Source organism: Trematomus bernacchii, unplaced genomic scaffold (assembly GCF_902827165.1).
Source record: "Trematomus bernacchii unplaced genomic scaffold, fTreBer1.1, whole genome shotgun sequence".
Taxonomy (NCBI): domain Eukaryota; kingdom Metazoa; phylum Chordata; class Actinopteri; order Perciformes; family Nototheniidae; genus Trematomus; species Trematomus bernacchii.
The window spans coordinates 12,937,059-12,953,857 of record NW_022987593.1 but is presented as its reverse complement, the minus strand read 5'-3'; the positions used below and the strand labels follow the sequence as shown (position 1 = coordinate 12,953,857).

The window sequence follows — 16,799 nt, the reverse complement described above, 5'->3', positions numbered from 1 at the left end:
AATATGTTTTTATAAAGGTAGGTTTAGGGTTTTATGTATACCTGTCTCCCTGCATTCACCTATGTCCCTCCCTTTATCAACCTGTCTCCCTCCCTGTATCTACCTGTCTCCCTCCCTGTATCTACCTGTCTCCCTCCCTCCCCCTCTCTCTCTCCCTCTCTCGCTCTCTCTCTCTCCCTCCTTCACTCCCTCACAGTGGCTCGTGCTGCAACCATCTGCCAATAACAAGCCTGCTGAGACAGAGAGAGCGCGTGAGTGAGAGAGCAGCCACCTTACTCCACAGCGCGCGGGGCTCGTGCAGCATGTCAGAGATGTGAAGCGGCGGGAAGCAGCATGGCGGGAGGACGGCGGGGTCTCGTGGCCCCTCAGAACACGTTCCTGGAGAACATCGTCCGTCGGTCCAACGGTAAGGTTCCGGTGCTGTCCGTTTACATTAATTGAATCGGTGATAACGTGATTGTTGTGTGGAATGTCTCGTGGTGGTGCGCGGTTGGTTCATCATCAGAAAGCTCTACTCTGATTGGCTCTTAACATTCCAGAATGTTGCATGTGTCCAGGTAGTTACCTTCATCGCAAGCTAACACTAAGCTGTAGTTACATCACTTAATGTTGAGGTGTTTGTCTTAATTACAGCTGCTCAGTCAAATCAACCAATGTATATCACTTGTATTCATTTCCACATTGCATGTACGTTTTATGTTGTTAACAGGAATACAGCTACATTTTATTTAAACCGAAATGTACATTAATATTTAAAAAAAAGAAACCCTAGAACTTATATTACAAGTTATAAGATAAGATAGACCTTTATTGATATAGAGATGCAGGTGTTATTGCAGCAACATACTGTAGTAAGAGAGAAAGATGGTACACATGGGAATATACACAGTAATAAGGATGCTTTTTTATTTCAATAACAAAATATGAAGAAACATGTAGTAAACGTATGAATAGAAATAACAAAAACACCTTGTCTACCCTTTATGCCACTTCATATACTTATCCAATGTTTACAATTTTATTTAAACACTAAACGGTATGTTATTTGATTTTAAATATATCTTTGTATTCAAAATGTTATTTAACTTGATCTTTCAAAAGTTATTTAATTGGCTTTACACCCTATATTCACTTCACAACCCAAATATTGTAAAACTAACAATTTGTACATTTAACTATTCATATTTTAATGTTAAATGTATTTGTATATTAAGATATTTACCCTCATTTCTAGAAAGCTATTCAATTATGAGTTGGATATGTATTTGGAAGTGATCCTTTTATAAAACGATTAATTGCTGAAAATCAATAGATTGATTGATATTTAATTGAAGCCCTATTTCACTTTAATATAGGCTATTAAAACGTATTAGTGTGTACACTCTCCTGTCATAAATATTACATACTTGAATCTGTTCGTTCAGCAGCAGGAAATAGATGGAGGGAATCCAAACGTACTCTACTGTTTACCTTCAAATAGGTCACTGCGTACCTCTGGATACAAGGATACAACATGTTTTAATATTACAATTAACTTGATATATGGCTGCAACAATGATATTTAAAACTAACTTTGCTCTATTTCAGGCTCCCTATCTTAGTCTCAGTTCTGTTGTCACTGTTTCGTCTGTTTCTGCTCCTTTAACGCACTTATCTTTTCAACTTTTCAGTTTGGACATTATCACATAGACAGACAGGTACAGACCAGAGTTTCCACATACTGTCGTGTAGATGTATCCATCCCCTTCCGCTGACCTGTGATGTATATATACACATATATATTACATATATACAGTATATATTTATTATATATACAAAGTATATACCGTATATATATATATATACTGTATATAACACACACACACATACACACACACACATTTAGAGTTTATGCTCTGTTTTAAATGCATCATCCAGATGGTGAACCTCCTGCACTTTGTGTGATTCATAAATTCAGCATCCATTTTACTGTTTTTTCTGACAGTTTAGTCTCTTGAATGTTACATCTCTAACTCTAACTCTTTCTCCTGGCTTGTGACCAAATGTTTCTCCTTAAATGTACCTGACTTCATGGCTGTAGGATATGAAGACACATACAACATGTTATTGAATACTGATAAACATATTACATGCACTAAAATGTTCCTTGTTTCCTTATCACAAGATATTCCTTTTGATTAATTTACAGATATTAAAGTGTACTCAGATCTGCCTTTTTGCTGATTTCCGTAATCCTAAATTGCGTGTTAAATTAAAAAATGAACTTTTTTCAACATTCTGTTATTGAACATTGAATTCAACACAAAAGGCCCCAATTAAAATATAACAGTGCCGGTTTCTAAAGCCCTTCTTTCAACTAACTAAAAAAAGTGTATTATGCGATGTGTTTATCGAACAAGTTGACATCTAAAGTTAACAATTAACAAAATAATCTATCGTGCAGCCCAGCACGCCACTATCCAAGCAGCAAACCAGCATTTCTTATTTTTCTGGAGGTACCTGGCTAATGTGAAAATAATGAACATCCCGAAGCTCAAACTACAGCCTTCAGATAACCATATGTTTGAATCAACTCCTCTATTAGACAGTGTTAATACACAGTATAACATTCTTAAATATGCAGAGGGGATTGTAATAGATACTAGAGGTGAACCCAACCCTATCTCACTAGAATCTATTTCACTGATTGTTTGAATTACAAATATCCAACGTATGAGATTGTTTCTCATCTTAGTAATTGACCGTGAAACCCCATTGACTCCACATTAGGCCACAGAATTGAAGTTAAGCGACTCTGCTCTAAGGCTGTGTTTAAATGTGACATCAGCACAATAAATCGCAGCCTCATCAGTGGCTTCGATGACACGGTCAGCAGAGAAGCAGACCTCAGCCAATTAAAAAAGGGCAAGGGCACATTAGATGATGTTTAAAATGCATGGTGTATAGAGTGCTGCAGGAACGAGTCCTAAAACCCGGACATGATGGAGCATTTCTTCACTTCCTGTTCCCTCGTCTCAATGTCAGTTGATTCTTTTCAATAGGATCTTTGTCAGATCCTAAAAATAGGGTTGGCGGTTGGTCCTAAATGCTCTAAACGTGAATATTTAACATTATGAGTCAAACATGCGGTTGCTAAAAGATACTGCAGATGTTCTTCGGAATTTTTAAATACATAGCATTTAAGCTTAAAAAATCACAAGTATTGTTCACTTGTTAAGATACATGAGATAAGATTTAATATTGAAAAAACAGTAGAAAAAAAAGTAAAAGATCTAGCTACAAGTAAAATACATATTGATGGCGAAAGATTTATATATCTGTGTAAGGATTTATATTACCTGTTTGTTGGCCACAGCATATTTTTTTGAATATGAAGTGCTTTGACAAAAAATCCATTAAAAAATGTCATCTGTGGAAGCCGTAGTACTGTAAAAAGCACGACCAATCATTTTAGCCGGCCCGGCTAAAATAACTGGATGGCCTACCTGCCTGTCAGCCTTCCATCTGTGCACAAACTTATCTCGTGCCCTCATTGGTCATGTGCGTGTTTGTGTGTGTTGGAGGAGGGGCTCTGTAACGGACCGTCCACACAGCAGCGTTAAAAAAATCTTGGAGGTGGACGTATCTGAAGCTTGGGGATTTTTTGCGAGCAAGGCACCAACAACCAATCACATGAATCTCCCGCCCCCGACATACAAAGCAAAAAAGCCCGAAGTAAACTGGATATAAACTCCCCAAAACAGGCGAAAACCTACCACTGTCTCTGCCACCTCCCTCCATGCCTGGCTCCTCCGGTTTATATCCCGGTAGGTAAATAGGGACTGGTCATAAAGCACCGGGTGATTCCCTACCGCTGATTTCTCCTCCATTTTTTGGAATATGAGGAAATGTATGTCTCTCCCAGCATACACGCGGTTTGATTGGCTAGAGCTTGAACTGTCAGATTTGCGTACACGGGATTTGATTGGCTGACGCTTCCACCTCAGCCTCAAAAGTTGAACATTGTTCAACTTTGAATCCTGAAAATCCTGAAAATCTCCGCTCGCCTGCCCACAATGCAGTTCGGCGAAAAGTGAGGGAAAGTGACGTCACCCCATTCAAAGTGAATGGGCAGAAGCGTTTCAAGATTTTTTAACGCTGCTGTGTGGACGGTCCGTAAGGAAGTGGCAGATCTTTTCTCTGTGTATTTTCAAATTCTAGCGATCTCGAGCTGGTTTCTCCAAAATTACCAACCCCACCTTTAACGTGTCCAATACTTTAGTTAATGAACAAATATCCTTAACATTAATGACATCAACCTTAGCTGTGAAACGTAACAGAGTAAACATCAGCGTGTTAGCATTGTAACTGTGAGGATGTTGGCAAGCTGATGTTGCTTTCAGCTCAAAACAGACTTTTAATCGGTTTATATCCTAAAGACACACACACACACAGACACCCCTCTGGTAATAGAAAAACAACAACTGTATCTCTGTCCATCAGACATCTTCCTCCTGTTAAACTCTTGCCGTTAAATGAGGAGCAGTCCATGGATGTTGGATTAGCCTCAATTACGCTGCTGTTTAATTCAGCGTAACGATAACCTATGGCTGAACAATGGATTCATTTCACATTACGCTGCTCACCCCAATTCACCCCCAATGAATGAAGTAACAAAGGAGGAATTCAAGCCTTAAACTCAGAAGAGCTGCTAGCACTGATAAGCTGCAGTGTCCATTAAACCACACAGTTAGAAACATTCGTCCTGATTTGTTTAAACTCACAATTTGGCCAAAAATGACACATTTCACCCTTTTTTTTAATTCATTTATTTTCCACAAAATCAATATAATTTAGGCGTATTTGTCGTGACTGTGTTGTGTGTGTTTCATACGGTAAAAATAAATCTCCATCCTGAAGTAGGTGACATGAACTTGTATTTTGCATTGGGGGAAGTGGGGTAGTTAAAGTCCTTGGAGGTTCTCCAGGAGAACGTTAAAGCCTGCAGGCTGCACTCCAGCTCTCACCATATCCTGCTCCGCTGGGATTCAACTCAGGCATTTGTTTGAAACATTTAAGTTTAAGCGTAAAGTATTCATGAAGTCTTACCTGAATGTGGAAGTGATGGTCTTTGGGGTATTATAGTGCAAACATAGGAAAACACAACACAAGTGGTACACAGGAAAAAGTCAGGTTTAGGTTCATAACATTCATAACAGCTGAATGACTACTAAGAACATCTGCTACCTACGATCAGGTTCAGCTAAATTATCAAAATATATTACCTTTATTTGTCAGTTACGGTCTCATTGTACGTAGCTTTGGACAAAAGTATCATCATGTTGAAGGAAAAGTAGGTGAAATACTCAAAAAGCCAATGTCTTGCGATACAATCTTGCTCCATAATAAAACAACACATTGATATTAATCTTTAAAGGTTTAATCTGATAGTAAAGGTCCATTATATCTCATTCTAAGTGGCTACAACTGTATCTCAAACCTTCATAAACGTGTTGGGTTGCACTTGAAAAATGGGAGAAAAACAAGCATAATTTCTGTAGGGTAAAAGACAGCATTAAGAAATAAATAGCCTTATGTGTACATTTGTAAAACATATGTTCTTTTCCTTCTAAGTAAATACAACATATGACATCCCACCTCATTCTGTTTTCACGAAATACCTGTATTTATGTTCGTACTTCAAAATCTATGCAATCAAAATCCCAAATCGCACTAATATAGTAAGTTAAAAAAAAGTGTCTTAAATAGATCTGGGTACATTAATGATGTCTATTATAAGCTGCTTTACATTAACAAGTAACAAGTGGTCAAAGGCAAAATATCAGACATTTAGTTAAATGCATTCAAAAGACAGCAATGGTAGAAAGAGACAACACAATTGCACCAAACCAAAATTGATTCTTAAATTACCACAGCATTGGAAAAAAAACATTGATCACGTACTTTTGCTAATAACCTAAGAGTCACTTTTTCCGAAATCCACTTGTCCCATCGGCATAAGTTAGATCCATCACACGGCAATTATTTATAATAAAAGCTCTCCTTATGCGTGCTCCTGATGGGAATAACACACACACACACACACACACACACACACACACACACACACACACACACACACACCTGCTGTAAATGTGCGTGTTTGTGTGAGTTGCTGCTGGTGGATTGTGATTGTCTGTTCGTGTGTCTATATACCTACAATAAATCACAAACACTGAGAGAATTCTTTTTTCTTTTTGCCATGGTGTAAACATACCTTCTACTTCACACATGATCAGCTACGTGGATGGATAGGTCTGTAGAAAGAAAGAAAGATAAATACGCAATATTTATCTGTGTAAGGGATGTATGATTATGGCTCAAATAACAATTATGATTGTGGAAAAAGGGGTAATTAATAAATGTCTAAATCATGATTAATATACCATTAACTGTAAGGTTGCAACAGTTGGGTGATACATTAAATTGTCTATCACCAGAACATTAATTGGCAATCATTTTACAAGAATCAATCAACTGTTACATTTAATCTAAAGCAAAAAGTAACAGGTTTCAGCTTCTGAAAGTTAATCTGTTCTTGTTTTCTTACTGTTCGATAACTTTTTGTTGGACAAAACAAGGACAAAATAATAAGAAAAGGTCCCAATAGACTGCAAGGAAGCTTTTTATATTACTGCCCAAAGGATTAATTGAGTAGATAATCGGTAGACTTATCTATTGTAAAAATAATTGTTAGTTGCAGCCTTAATCAACAGTGCAGCCCCACCATGGTTATAAAGTTGTGAGCCCATGCACTTAATGGGGACACGTTAAATCTGCTGTTTCTGTGGTCAGATACAAACTTCGTGCTGGGGAACGCTCAGATCGTGGACTGGCCGATCGTCTACAGCAACGACGGCTTCTGCAAACTGTCCGGGTACCATCGGGCCGAGGTGATGCAGAAGAGCAGCACCTGCAGGTACAGCCATTTTATGTTTCAAATATTTGTATTGAGAAGAAGCATACAAGTTTAAGCAATAGTACAGACTTCTTTGGGGTGGAAATCATGCTTCCCTTTTTCAACATAGAAGACAAACAGAACAGCCAACACGAAATAATAGGGAAAAAACATAGCATGACAGGAATACCATACTTAATGACATACATAGTCAAAGTGGGAAAGAACATACAAAATACTCCTGCCATTTTATAATATGTTTCTGAATGTCTTTCATTTTTGTAAAGCACTTTGAATTGCCTTGTGTTGAAAGGTGCTATATAAATAAACTTGCCTTGCACACACTGATGTAATGGAGAGTTTATCAGCACTGTGGGTTTTTACTTCTCCTCCCGCAGCTTCATGTACGGAGAGCTGACGGACAAGGACATGACGGACAAAGTGCGGCAGACCTTCGAGAGCTACGAGATGAACTCTTTTGAGATTCTGATGTACAAGAAAAACCGTGAGTACTTCATGTTTTTTTAACAAATTACAATGCAAATGTAACCCTGAACCCTCAAAGAACCAGAATTAAAATGTTTCTTGCGTCACAGCAGCTCCATTTAAAGACAAGAATGAAACAAGAATACATACAACATTGAACTATTACAATACAATCATTGAGGAAAATATGTTCTAGTCCCTTCAACCTACTTTAGAGATGGGATTAAGTTCCATATTTAATTTTCCTATTGACCGGTGCACAAAGAGTCTGACCTTAAAAATATGGCCAAACCCTGTTTCTCCTATTTCATGGTAACAATTTGTATTTATTCTTTGAGGAGTCCTATTATGGTTTTCAGAGTTTTTCCTTTTACCTCAAAGTTTTCCCTGATACATAGTATGACACCTGTTAATGAGCATACTATTATGTCCACATCATCACTTTATTTTATAACTATTATTCTTTTTGTATTGCTCTTGCTCTTATTGTTATTATGTTATTATGTTGCATTGTTGGAGAAGCCTGTGACATAAGATTTTCAACTACATAATTACTCTGTAGCTATGTCAGATTGACAATAAAGAACCTTGAACCTTGAACCTTGAACCTCTATGTCTTCTTTAAGGACATATTTGGGGTCAAAGACAGTGTTATTATCCAGTTTTAGTACTTTCTCGGGTAGGTTGATTCAAAGTTTCTCAAGCAGTTGACCTATAACTTTTAAGCAGATCTTTATATGGTGGTTTTGATTTGTGGTGAGAGAACGTAGAGCGAGTGAAATCCAACATTGTGCTTGTATATCTAGCAACTATCTTGAAAATGAAATTGGCATGTGGTAGAAACAATTCAAAGACACTATGTTTTCCAGTCCTGATAATGGATGTAGCGTAATGAGTGAGCCATCTCACGTCCTAGCTGCACAGACAAGGAGCTAGACTAATTCAACACGACAAATAACTTAAGTTTTTGTTATAATATCATAACATTTCCCTTTGGGCAAGTGGATTCCTTATTGCCTTTAAAACCTTGAACCCTGGACTCGCCCCAAAGGACTAAAGCCAGCAGGAAAATTATTCTGTTTGTTCTTTTGCAGACAGATTCAAAGTGATCTCCGGGTAGCAGATGGTCTATCATAACACCCACGTATTTGTATGAAAATACCTACTTGATATTGTCATTACGGATAACAAAAGGAGCGTCAGGTGGTGAAACAAATACAATTTCCTCGGTTTTCTTTGTCTTAATCTCAAGAGCTTTACGCTCAGTTGGCAGCCTCTCAACGACAGAGACAGAGAAAGATGTCTGTTGAATATAATAAGCCTCTCAGTTTCACTCATTTAGTGCAGATTTCTTTGTTAAAGGAGAACAATACCACGCAAAGAACAAGCTGCTACTTTTATCAGACTTAACAAGACTGTTCAGTTTCACAGTGACATGAAAATAGCTAGTTCCAAAACTGGCAAATGGCTGCCTTTTAACAAAGCCCCCTTTTATCCAAAGTGCTTTTTTGCCCTGTTATTTGAGTGTCAATGTCCTGGGAGAGGACACTTTGACATGTGGAAAGGTGTACTTATTTCCCGGGCATTTTATTCCCTAGAGAGCAAGCGACACAGGAGAGTGATGGGGAGGAAAAACAAAGACCCTGGTTAATATTTAATGCTTGACTCCCTCAACATTTTGGCCACATGAGTACAATCATTTATGTACATATATATTATATTTATATTCATACCTTTCACGTTATTGTTAAAAAGCTTCCACTGAAACCCAAACTCTGAGAGTTCAGTGTTTTTTTCAGAGCAGTATGAGGTTGTTTTTGAGTCAGAACCAAAAGAAGGTGTTTTACTGAGTTCTACATCAGTGTTCACAGGTGGTGCTACACCCGACTGGCACAGTGACAAATGTGTGTGTGTGGTTTTCGCTTCAGTTCACACTGGCACACAATATTACACATGCTGTGCAGATACAAAACAAGATGCTGTGTGTACCAACAGCGCTGTAAACAAAACAGTCACACTTTCAAATGGCTTATACAACACTGAAAAACTATTAATGATTGAACATTTAGTGCAGCATCTCCACCAGTTGCTGATGTTTGATTATCAGCTTTTCTATGTCAAACTGCAGTCTTCACTCCACTTAACAGAGTTTTCCTCGTCCTTACACACTCACAGCCAATTAAAACACGGCAAAGGAGAAACAAAACTGCTTCAAAATGACTGTTAACACTTAATGTACCAATTGGAGATTGGATTGGACCAGTTAAGAGACAGAGGGAATCCGTTCTGCCATTTAATTCAGAGACTGAGAAAACCAAGAGCCCCTGTTATTGAGTGTAGTTTGAAGAAAATAGTTCCTACATGAAACCCCTCTCAGAAACTCAGTGGATTATCTTGGGTAGCCGGGTCATGATTTATGAAAAGAAATCCTGGTGAGTTCTTTTTTTATGTATTTCTTGGTTGAGTGCCATCTACTTCCATTATACTGGAGAGAAGGCAGACATCTGTATGGCCAATATCTCAAACACTCTGCAACTCAAACGATATAGCACTACAGGAAATAGGAAAACTATGTATTTTCCATTTTGGGTTTTCTCTTTCAGTCTCCCCCTGTCCTATCATGGATGTTTTGATTGGAAGTGAGACAAATGTATGAAGTCTGAATGGGGTTTTGACTCATTTTGGAGCTGCCCTGTCAATGGTGTAAATTGGATTTTTGACACTTTAAACACCTTCTCAATACACAAAATAGATTCAGCAGCTCAAGGTGAAACGGTTCATTCTCACTTTCAGGTGAGTGTGTTGAGTTTTGACGGAAACATTTAGTCTATGTGTGTGTGTGTGTGTGTGTGTGTGTGTGTGTGTGTGTGTGTGTGTGTGTGTGTGTGTGTGTGTGTGTGTGTGTGTGTGTGTGTGTGTGTGTGTGTGTGTGTGTGTGTGTGTGGTGTGTGTGTGTGTGTGTGTGTGTGTGTGTGTGTGTGTGGTGTGTAGTGTGTGTGGTGTGTGTGTGTGTGTGTGTGTGTGTGTGTGTGTGTGTGTGTGTAGTGTGTGTGTGATGGTGTGTGTGTGTGTGTGTGTGTGTGTGTGTGTGTGTGTGATGTGTGTGTGTGTGTGTGTGTGTGTGTGATGTGTGGTGTGTGTGTGTGTGTGTGTGTGTGTGTGTGTGTGTGTGTGTGTGTGTGTGTGTGTGTGTGTGTGTGTGTGTGTGTTCCAGGGATGCCAGTCTGGTTTTTCATGAAGATTGCGCCAATCAGGAACGAGCAGGATAAAGTGGTCCTGTTTCTCTGCACCTTCAGTGACATCACCGCCTTCAAGCAGCCAATCGAGGACGACTCTTCAAAAGGTGGGTGGGGCTAAAAACAATGGACAATATGACAAAAATCAACTAATTCTTACACACTGTTAGTGTCTTTGTTCACACACTGATTTACTGTGTTAGACATATTAGAGAAGAATAATTTTACACATATTTAGCTGCAAAACTGTCAGTACAAACGTCTGAAAAACAAAACATTGGTCATAACTAAACCTCCTCTTAAAATTGTGAGAACAAGGTAATAGGACCAGTCGGTTTTCACTGGGTTTGATCAATATTCTGAAGCAGTCATGACCCATCAATCGATTTTTACAAGAAACCTAAGAGAGTGTTGTTTTAGGGAGAATCATTGGTGCTTGTTGATCCCTGTGGGCAAGCTTTATGTTTTGGTTTTGTCGCTTCAGAAAACACAATAAGGCTGGTTTATAAGTGCTTTGAATGTCAATACAAATACATTTTCTTGCCTTGATACAGAACGCCGTTGGCCCGTTATAACTTTGTCCGGTGTTTTACTATGGGAATTTTCTCGGTCATAGTTTAACAGCTCACTCTGTTGTCAAAGAACCAAGGTTACGTTAAGTAACCCAACGTCTTTTCTTATGCATTAAAGTTGGGGTAGGTAAGTTTGAGAAACCGGCTCGAGATACACTTTTTGTTATATTCCATGGAATGCTCTTAACATCCCGATAGCAATGAATATCTTAAGTGCTTTAACAAAAAATCCATAAAAATATGTCATCTGTGGAAGCCGTGGTGCTGTAAAAAGCACGACCAATCATTTTAGCCGGCCCGGCTAAAATAACTGGATGGCCTACCTGCCTGTCAGCCTTCCATCTGTGCACAAACTTATCTCGTGCCCTCATTGGTCATGTGCGCGTTCGTGTGTGTTGGAGGAGGGGCTCTGTAAGGAAGTGGCAGATTTGTTCCGGCTGTGTATTTTCAAATTCTCGCGCACTCGAGCTGGTTTCTCCAAAATTACCTACCCCACCTTTAAGTGACTATAAAAGCATTTGGGTGTGAAACCCTGAGATTAATAATGACAATATAAGACAATGAACCTTGACAAAAAATAGAAAAATAGACAAAAGAAAATGACACATAAGTTGTTTATATCTGATGATTCATAAAGGCTTTAACCTGATTATTCCTAAAAATGTTGTCAACATTTTTAAAGTGTGATTAAATGTTAAAGGTTTCAGATCATGAAGACCATTTTGTCTCGAGGTAGAAACAGCCTGTCAGGTTTTAAATCTTGCACTTGTTCAGTTATTTTCTGATGTTTCATGTTTTTTTTATTCTGTGTTGTTTGCAGGTTGGGGTAAATTTGCCCGTCTGACTCGTGCGCTGACCAGCAGTCGAGGCGTTCTGCAGCAGCTCGCTCCAGCTGTGCAGAAAGGAGAGAACGTCCACAAACACTCACGGCTGGCAGAGGTGAGATCAGCTCTCACTCAGCTCTCCTCACTGAACCAGACATGGTTTAGAAAGGAGACGCTGCACTGAATGTCAATTTCCTGTATCTGTGTCTCCAGCTGCGCCACCTCTCTAGGACTCTGAGTTCAGAATCACTTCGCCCAATGTGTTTAAAAGACTCAGTCACCCAAGTAAATATTGGACGCATTTTTCACAAGCCACATGTCTTCAGAACAATCTGACACTAAAATTATATTTTTCAGAAGCACACATCAGGAAAAAGGAGAACTCGGGAGAACTTTTTCACAAGACTAACCGGGTGTTTTAAGTCATTATTTATTGTAAAAATATATATTTTTATAAGTTCCAAAAATCCCAACATGTTTTAAGTAACTAAATATTCTCTTTTCGGTGTTAAGCCTTTAAAGAAACACAATTTTGAGTGTGTTAAATAAAAATACAAACACAAATGTAAGCCTGTTTTATAAGGCAACTGAACCATCAACAAAAAAAACATTGTTTATTCGAAACTAGGAAAACAAATGTTCACCGTAAAAGACAATATAAAAAGCAACACTTGAAATAATAACAAAAAGTCTTATTTTCTTCTTTGCTTTCATTCAACACGATGAATAAAACTTCAATACACGCTCCGATCGTTTTATATTTGGTACAGCCCACACAGCAGGACACAAGACAGAATTGATATAAGCGTACCAAACATTGTGAGCACTAAAATAATAGTGTTTTCTTTCAGTTATGAGAAAAGTACTTTACATTGATCTGGAACAAAGTACCTCTGACATCCTGGATCTATCTGTCATTAGTGTGCAGACGGGCTGAGAGATGGAGGCAGTTCCTGTTGTTTATTGACAGCCTGCTTTCAGAGCGAGACAAACACACTGTTATTAAAGTCTGCCGAGTGGACTCCTCTGTCACCAGAACGCCTGCGGACCCTCAAACACATATCAGGTTTTTAATGTAATGTGACGAATACAACAGAATATATAGCGGTTTCTTATTTCTAGAGATACTGAATGAAATTGTTCAGATCAATCAATAGTGAATGTGACTTCCCAGTAAGGAGTCTCTGGAGAGAAACTGCAGTTTAAAGATTTAAAGTATTGTTTACCTCCATCGATTCTGTTTTTGTTGGCAGGAGCAGGTCATTCATTCATTTGTGGAGCTGGGAGAATACATTCTTACTTTACTTAAAGGTCACCTATTATGCAAAATCCACTTGTTCATGTCTTTTATACCGCAACATGTGTCCCCTCTGTGTAAAGAGACTCTGAAAGTTTCAGGAAAAAAGATTCTCTCTCTTTTTGTCCTGATCCATTTATATAAAAACCTGTCTGAAAATGAGCTGATCAGATTTTGGTCACTTTATGATGTCATAACGATGTGTTGGCTTGTGTAACCATTAGCCAATCACCAACCAAGGTAACCCCCCCCCACCTTATCACCTGAATCTCCTCCTAGAGCACCATTGAGTTCTTTTTAACCAAATATCTCTCAGAGGGGCGTGGGGAGGGGCTCCTTATTTTCATCTAAAGTAACAGACAGAGAATCAGCACTTTTGAAACAGGGCTGAAACAGAGGGGATTATGGGATGCTGCAATGATCTGTTTGGTGTTTGGAGCCAAACACTTCAGAGACATGTTCTGTATATATCTGAGAACTATAATATACTGATGAAAAACAGTATAATAGGGGACCTTTAACTCTTACTCACCATTATGCCTGTCCTCACAGCTGCCAGAAACGTTTACAGTAACATAAAAACATCCTCTACCGTCGACCGCTTATCGGGTCGCAGGTGAAGCAGTTTTTTCAAACTAAAGATATTCATACAGCTCTTTTAATCATTTGGTAATGAATTCCACATTTTAACCCAAACTACAGAGACACACATCTGTTTTAAATATAGTTCATGCAAACTGATTCCTAAAGTTACATTTCCTTTCATTATCCTGTCCTCCGAATTTAATGTGAACTTTTTTTGTTTATTTTCTAGTAATACTCTTGTTTTCTCAAAGCCAAAAGAGTCTGTAATTCAATGACATTTTGCACATTTTGCACACTGGACAGTATGACATGTTAGCAAATGATGGTGACATTTTGTCGAGCACATCACAGCACCAAGGAAATTATATTTGAGAAGTGAGTTCATGCATAACTACTTAATTAATTTATGAATAATTTCCTATCTCACTAGTGTACATGTGTAGGGTGTAGAAGTTGTAAAATTGCAATTTTTTGTTTTATTTGGTAAGAAAGGACAGATTTTCTCAATTTATTTTTAAACTTAGTGTTAACAGTTTTGTTGTGCTTTTGTATTCTTTTAATTGACCTCCGTAGGCGTGTGTTGGTCCTGTGTTGCTTTCTATTATACAACCATCTGCTGCCATTTTGGCCAACAAGCTGTGGAAAAATGAATATTCTTATTCTAAGATAATAAGAATCAAAACGTGTTAAATGCACTTTATAAACATTAGCTCTCCTCACAGGCGTCGTGTTGCCGATAAGTTCATCAGCTGTAATTAACTGTGACTAATCTTCCCTTTATTGCATGATGGTAATTACTGTCGGCTCTAAAGAACTAATCCGTTATCGGTCCGTTTCACCGGGACAATGCCCTTTGTCCTCCACATTAACACCATTATCACATTAGGATCATTTATTCTTTTATACAGTGCTTTATGAGGGGAAAATGTATTTACATATTTCATACAGACGACAAGTTCTTAACAGAAGCTCAGAGGATTAAAATGAGAGAAAACTAAAAAGAACATTTCCATTTCAATCAGTGAAATTAGATAAGTTCTTTATTAAATCAACAGCTGATTTTCAGGCAATAGCACAGTTAAAACTCTCTTTTATTTAAATTGCTGTTATCATTTAGTGTATAACTTTTGCTTATCCCCCTTGTTTAATTTGATTCAAATTATTTTTATTTTTGTCACTGAAACAAATAACTGGTATGAATAGATTTAACAAGAAAAGTTTTTTTTTCTTGTAAACAATATTCCTGTTCTCCTATTTGGTCCAAATCTTTCTTTTGTTGTTTTTCAAAACATCTATTTACAAATATCACACAACTCATGCAGTATAATCCATATCTTATGTATCCTGTCCTGTCCTCACTTCTTCCCAAATACTTGAATTTCCCCTTAAACCTAACCACTTAAAACTCATCCAGATTCACACTGACACAGATTTCTCCCAACAGTGACAGTGAGCCAACTTTATAATCAACGATCGTCAACAAGCGCTCCGCTCCCAGCCGTGTGCGTCACTGTTTAGTGTCCCCGGGTTTCTGCTGTGTTTTGATCTTTTGCAGCTCCTTTTAGTAAACGCTGCACATGTTTTGTCAAGTTGGTGAAGATGTTTTTTCATTTGTATGTGTTTTAGCACATTTGTGTTTTTATATTTGCAATGTTTTTGAAACTTCAGCGCGTTTCTCGTAATGGAAATGTTTTGTGCCGTTGTATCACGTTTGCACCTGTCGGCCACCGTAGATTTCGATTAAAAAACAACTGTATCCTCATGAGGGTTTGGTCAAATCATGGTGATATGATACTGTTAGAAAAATATCGCTCGTCACCGGCTTGGTCTTCAATATCAGGATACATGTATTTATTATCCTTGCAAGAATGGAAGTAGTCATCACATACAGAGCATTTGGTACAACTAGCTCCTGAACAGTGTCCTTCACATGCTCATATACAAGAGAGAGAGATGGAGGAATACCGGTTCAAAGCAGTATTCAATGTTTAGTTCAGATTAGCTAAGGCCTGCGTAAGCAATAAACATGACAGTCATATGTCTATCTCCATAGAGGCTACATCATCATGTTAATCACATAGCTATCATATGCCTAAAACTGTCCTGATGCTCTTCTAGGTAATCATACATCCTGTTACGTACACAGCAACGTAGGGCCTTTGTTATCATGTGCTACTCTGATATTGGAAGAGTACATTCAGTATTTTCCCAACAGATATGATCTGTGTTTTTAACTTTTATGTATTTACCACGACACAAAGTCAAATTCCTCGTACGTGTCAACCTACCTGGTAATGAACCCGTTTCTGATTCTTCTGATATCTTTGTCTCAAACCCATAGCTAACGCTCTGTTTATTCTATTTTGTCTCAGGTTCTCCAGCTGGGCTCAGACATTTTGCCTCAGTACAAACAGGAAACCCCGAAGACCCCTCCCCACATCATCCTGCACTACTGCCTCTTCAAGACCACGTGGGACTGGGTCATCCTCATCCTCACCTTCTACACCGCCATCATGGTGCCCTACAACGTGTCCTTCAAGACCAAGCAGAACAACGTCACCTGGCTGGTGGTGGACAGCATCGTGGACGTCATCTTCCTCGTGGACATCGTCCTCAACTTCCACACCACCTTCGTCGGCCCGGCCGGGGAGGTGATCTCCGACCCGAAGCTCATCCGCATGAACTACGTGAAGACTTGGTTCGTCATCGACCTGCTGTCCTGCCTGCCGTACGATGTCATCAACGCCTTCGAGAACGTGGACGAGGTGAGTGGACTTTCATTTCAATCAGGAGAGACAGTTTTTTGATGTTTTAACGATATATATTTATTGCCGGGAATACACAGATACATGTAGTGGTGTT

The 16,799-nt window shown here is 38.5% G+C and overlaps 1 protein-coding gene across 2 annotated transcripts in view; it reads left to right on the top strand.

Annotated features, from left to right (window-relative positions):
* The first annotated feature begins 207 nt into the window (after positions 1-207).
* kcnh1b (potassium voltage-gated channel, subfamily H (eag-related), member 1b) overlaps positions 208-16,799 on the top strand; it is a 62,625-nt gene continuing 46,033 nt past the window's right edge. The window contains exons 1-7 of one of the 2 annotated variants that reach the window (XM_034129558.1): positions 208-406; positions 1,671-1,697; positions 6,835-6,958; positions 7,336-7,442; positions 10,638-10,766; positions 12,052-12,170; positions 16,310-16,702. In XM_034129558.1, coding sequence (XP_033985449.1) covers positions 334-406; positions 1,671-1,697; positions 6,835-6,958; positions 7,336-7,442; positions 10,638-10,766; positions 12,052-12,170; positions 16,310-16,702 — 972 coding nt within the window. In that variant the 5' untranslated portion in view covers positions 208-333. The remainder of the gene's footprint in view (positions 407-1,670; positions 1,698-6,834; positions 6,959-7,335; positions 7,443-10,637; positions 10,767-12,051; positions 12,171-16,309; positions 16,703-16,799) is intronic. The other variant, XM_034129559.1, reaches the window with a different exon arrangement.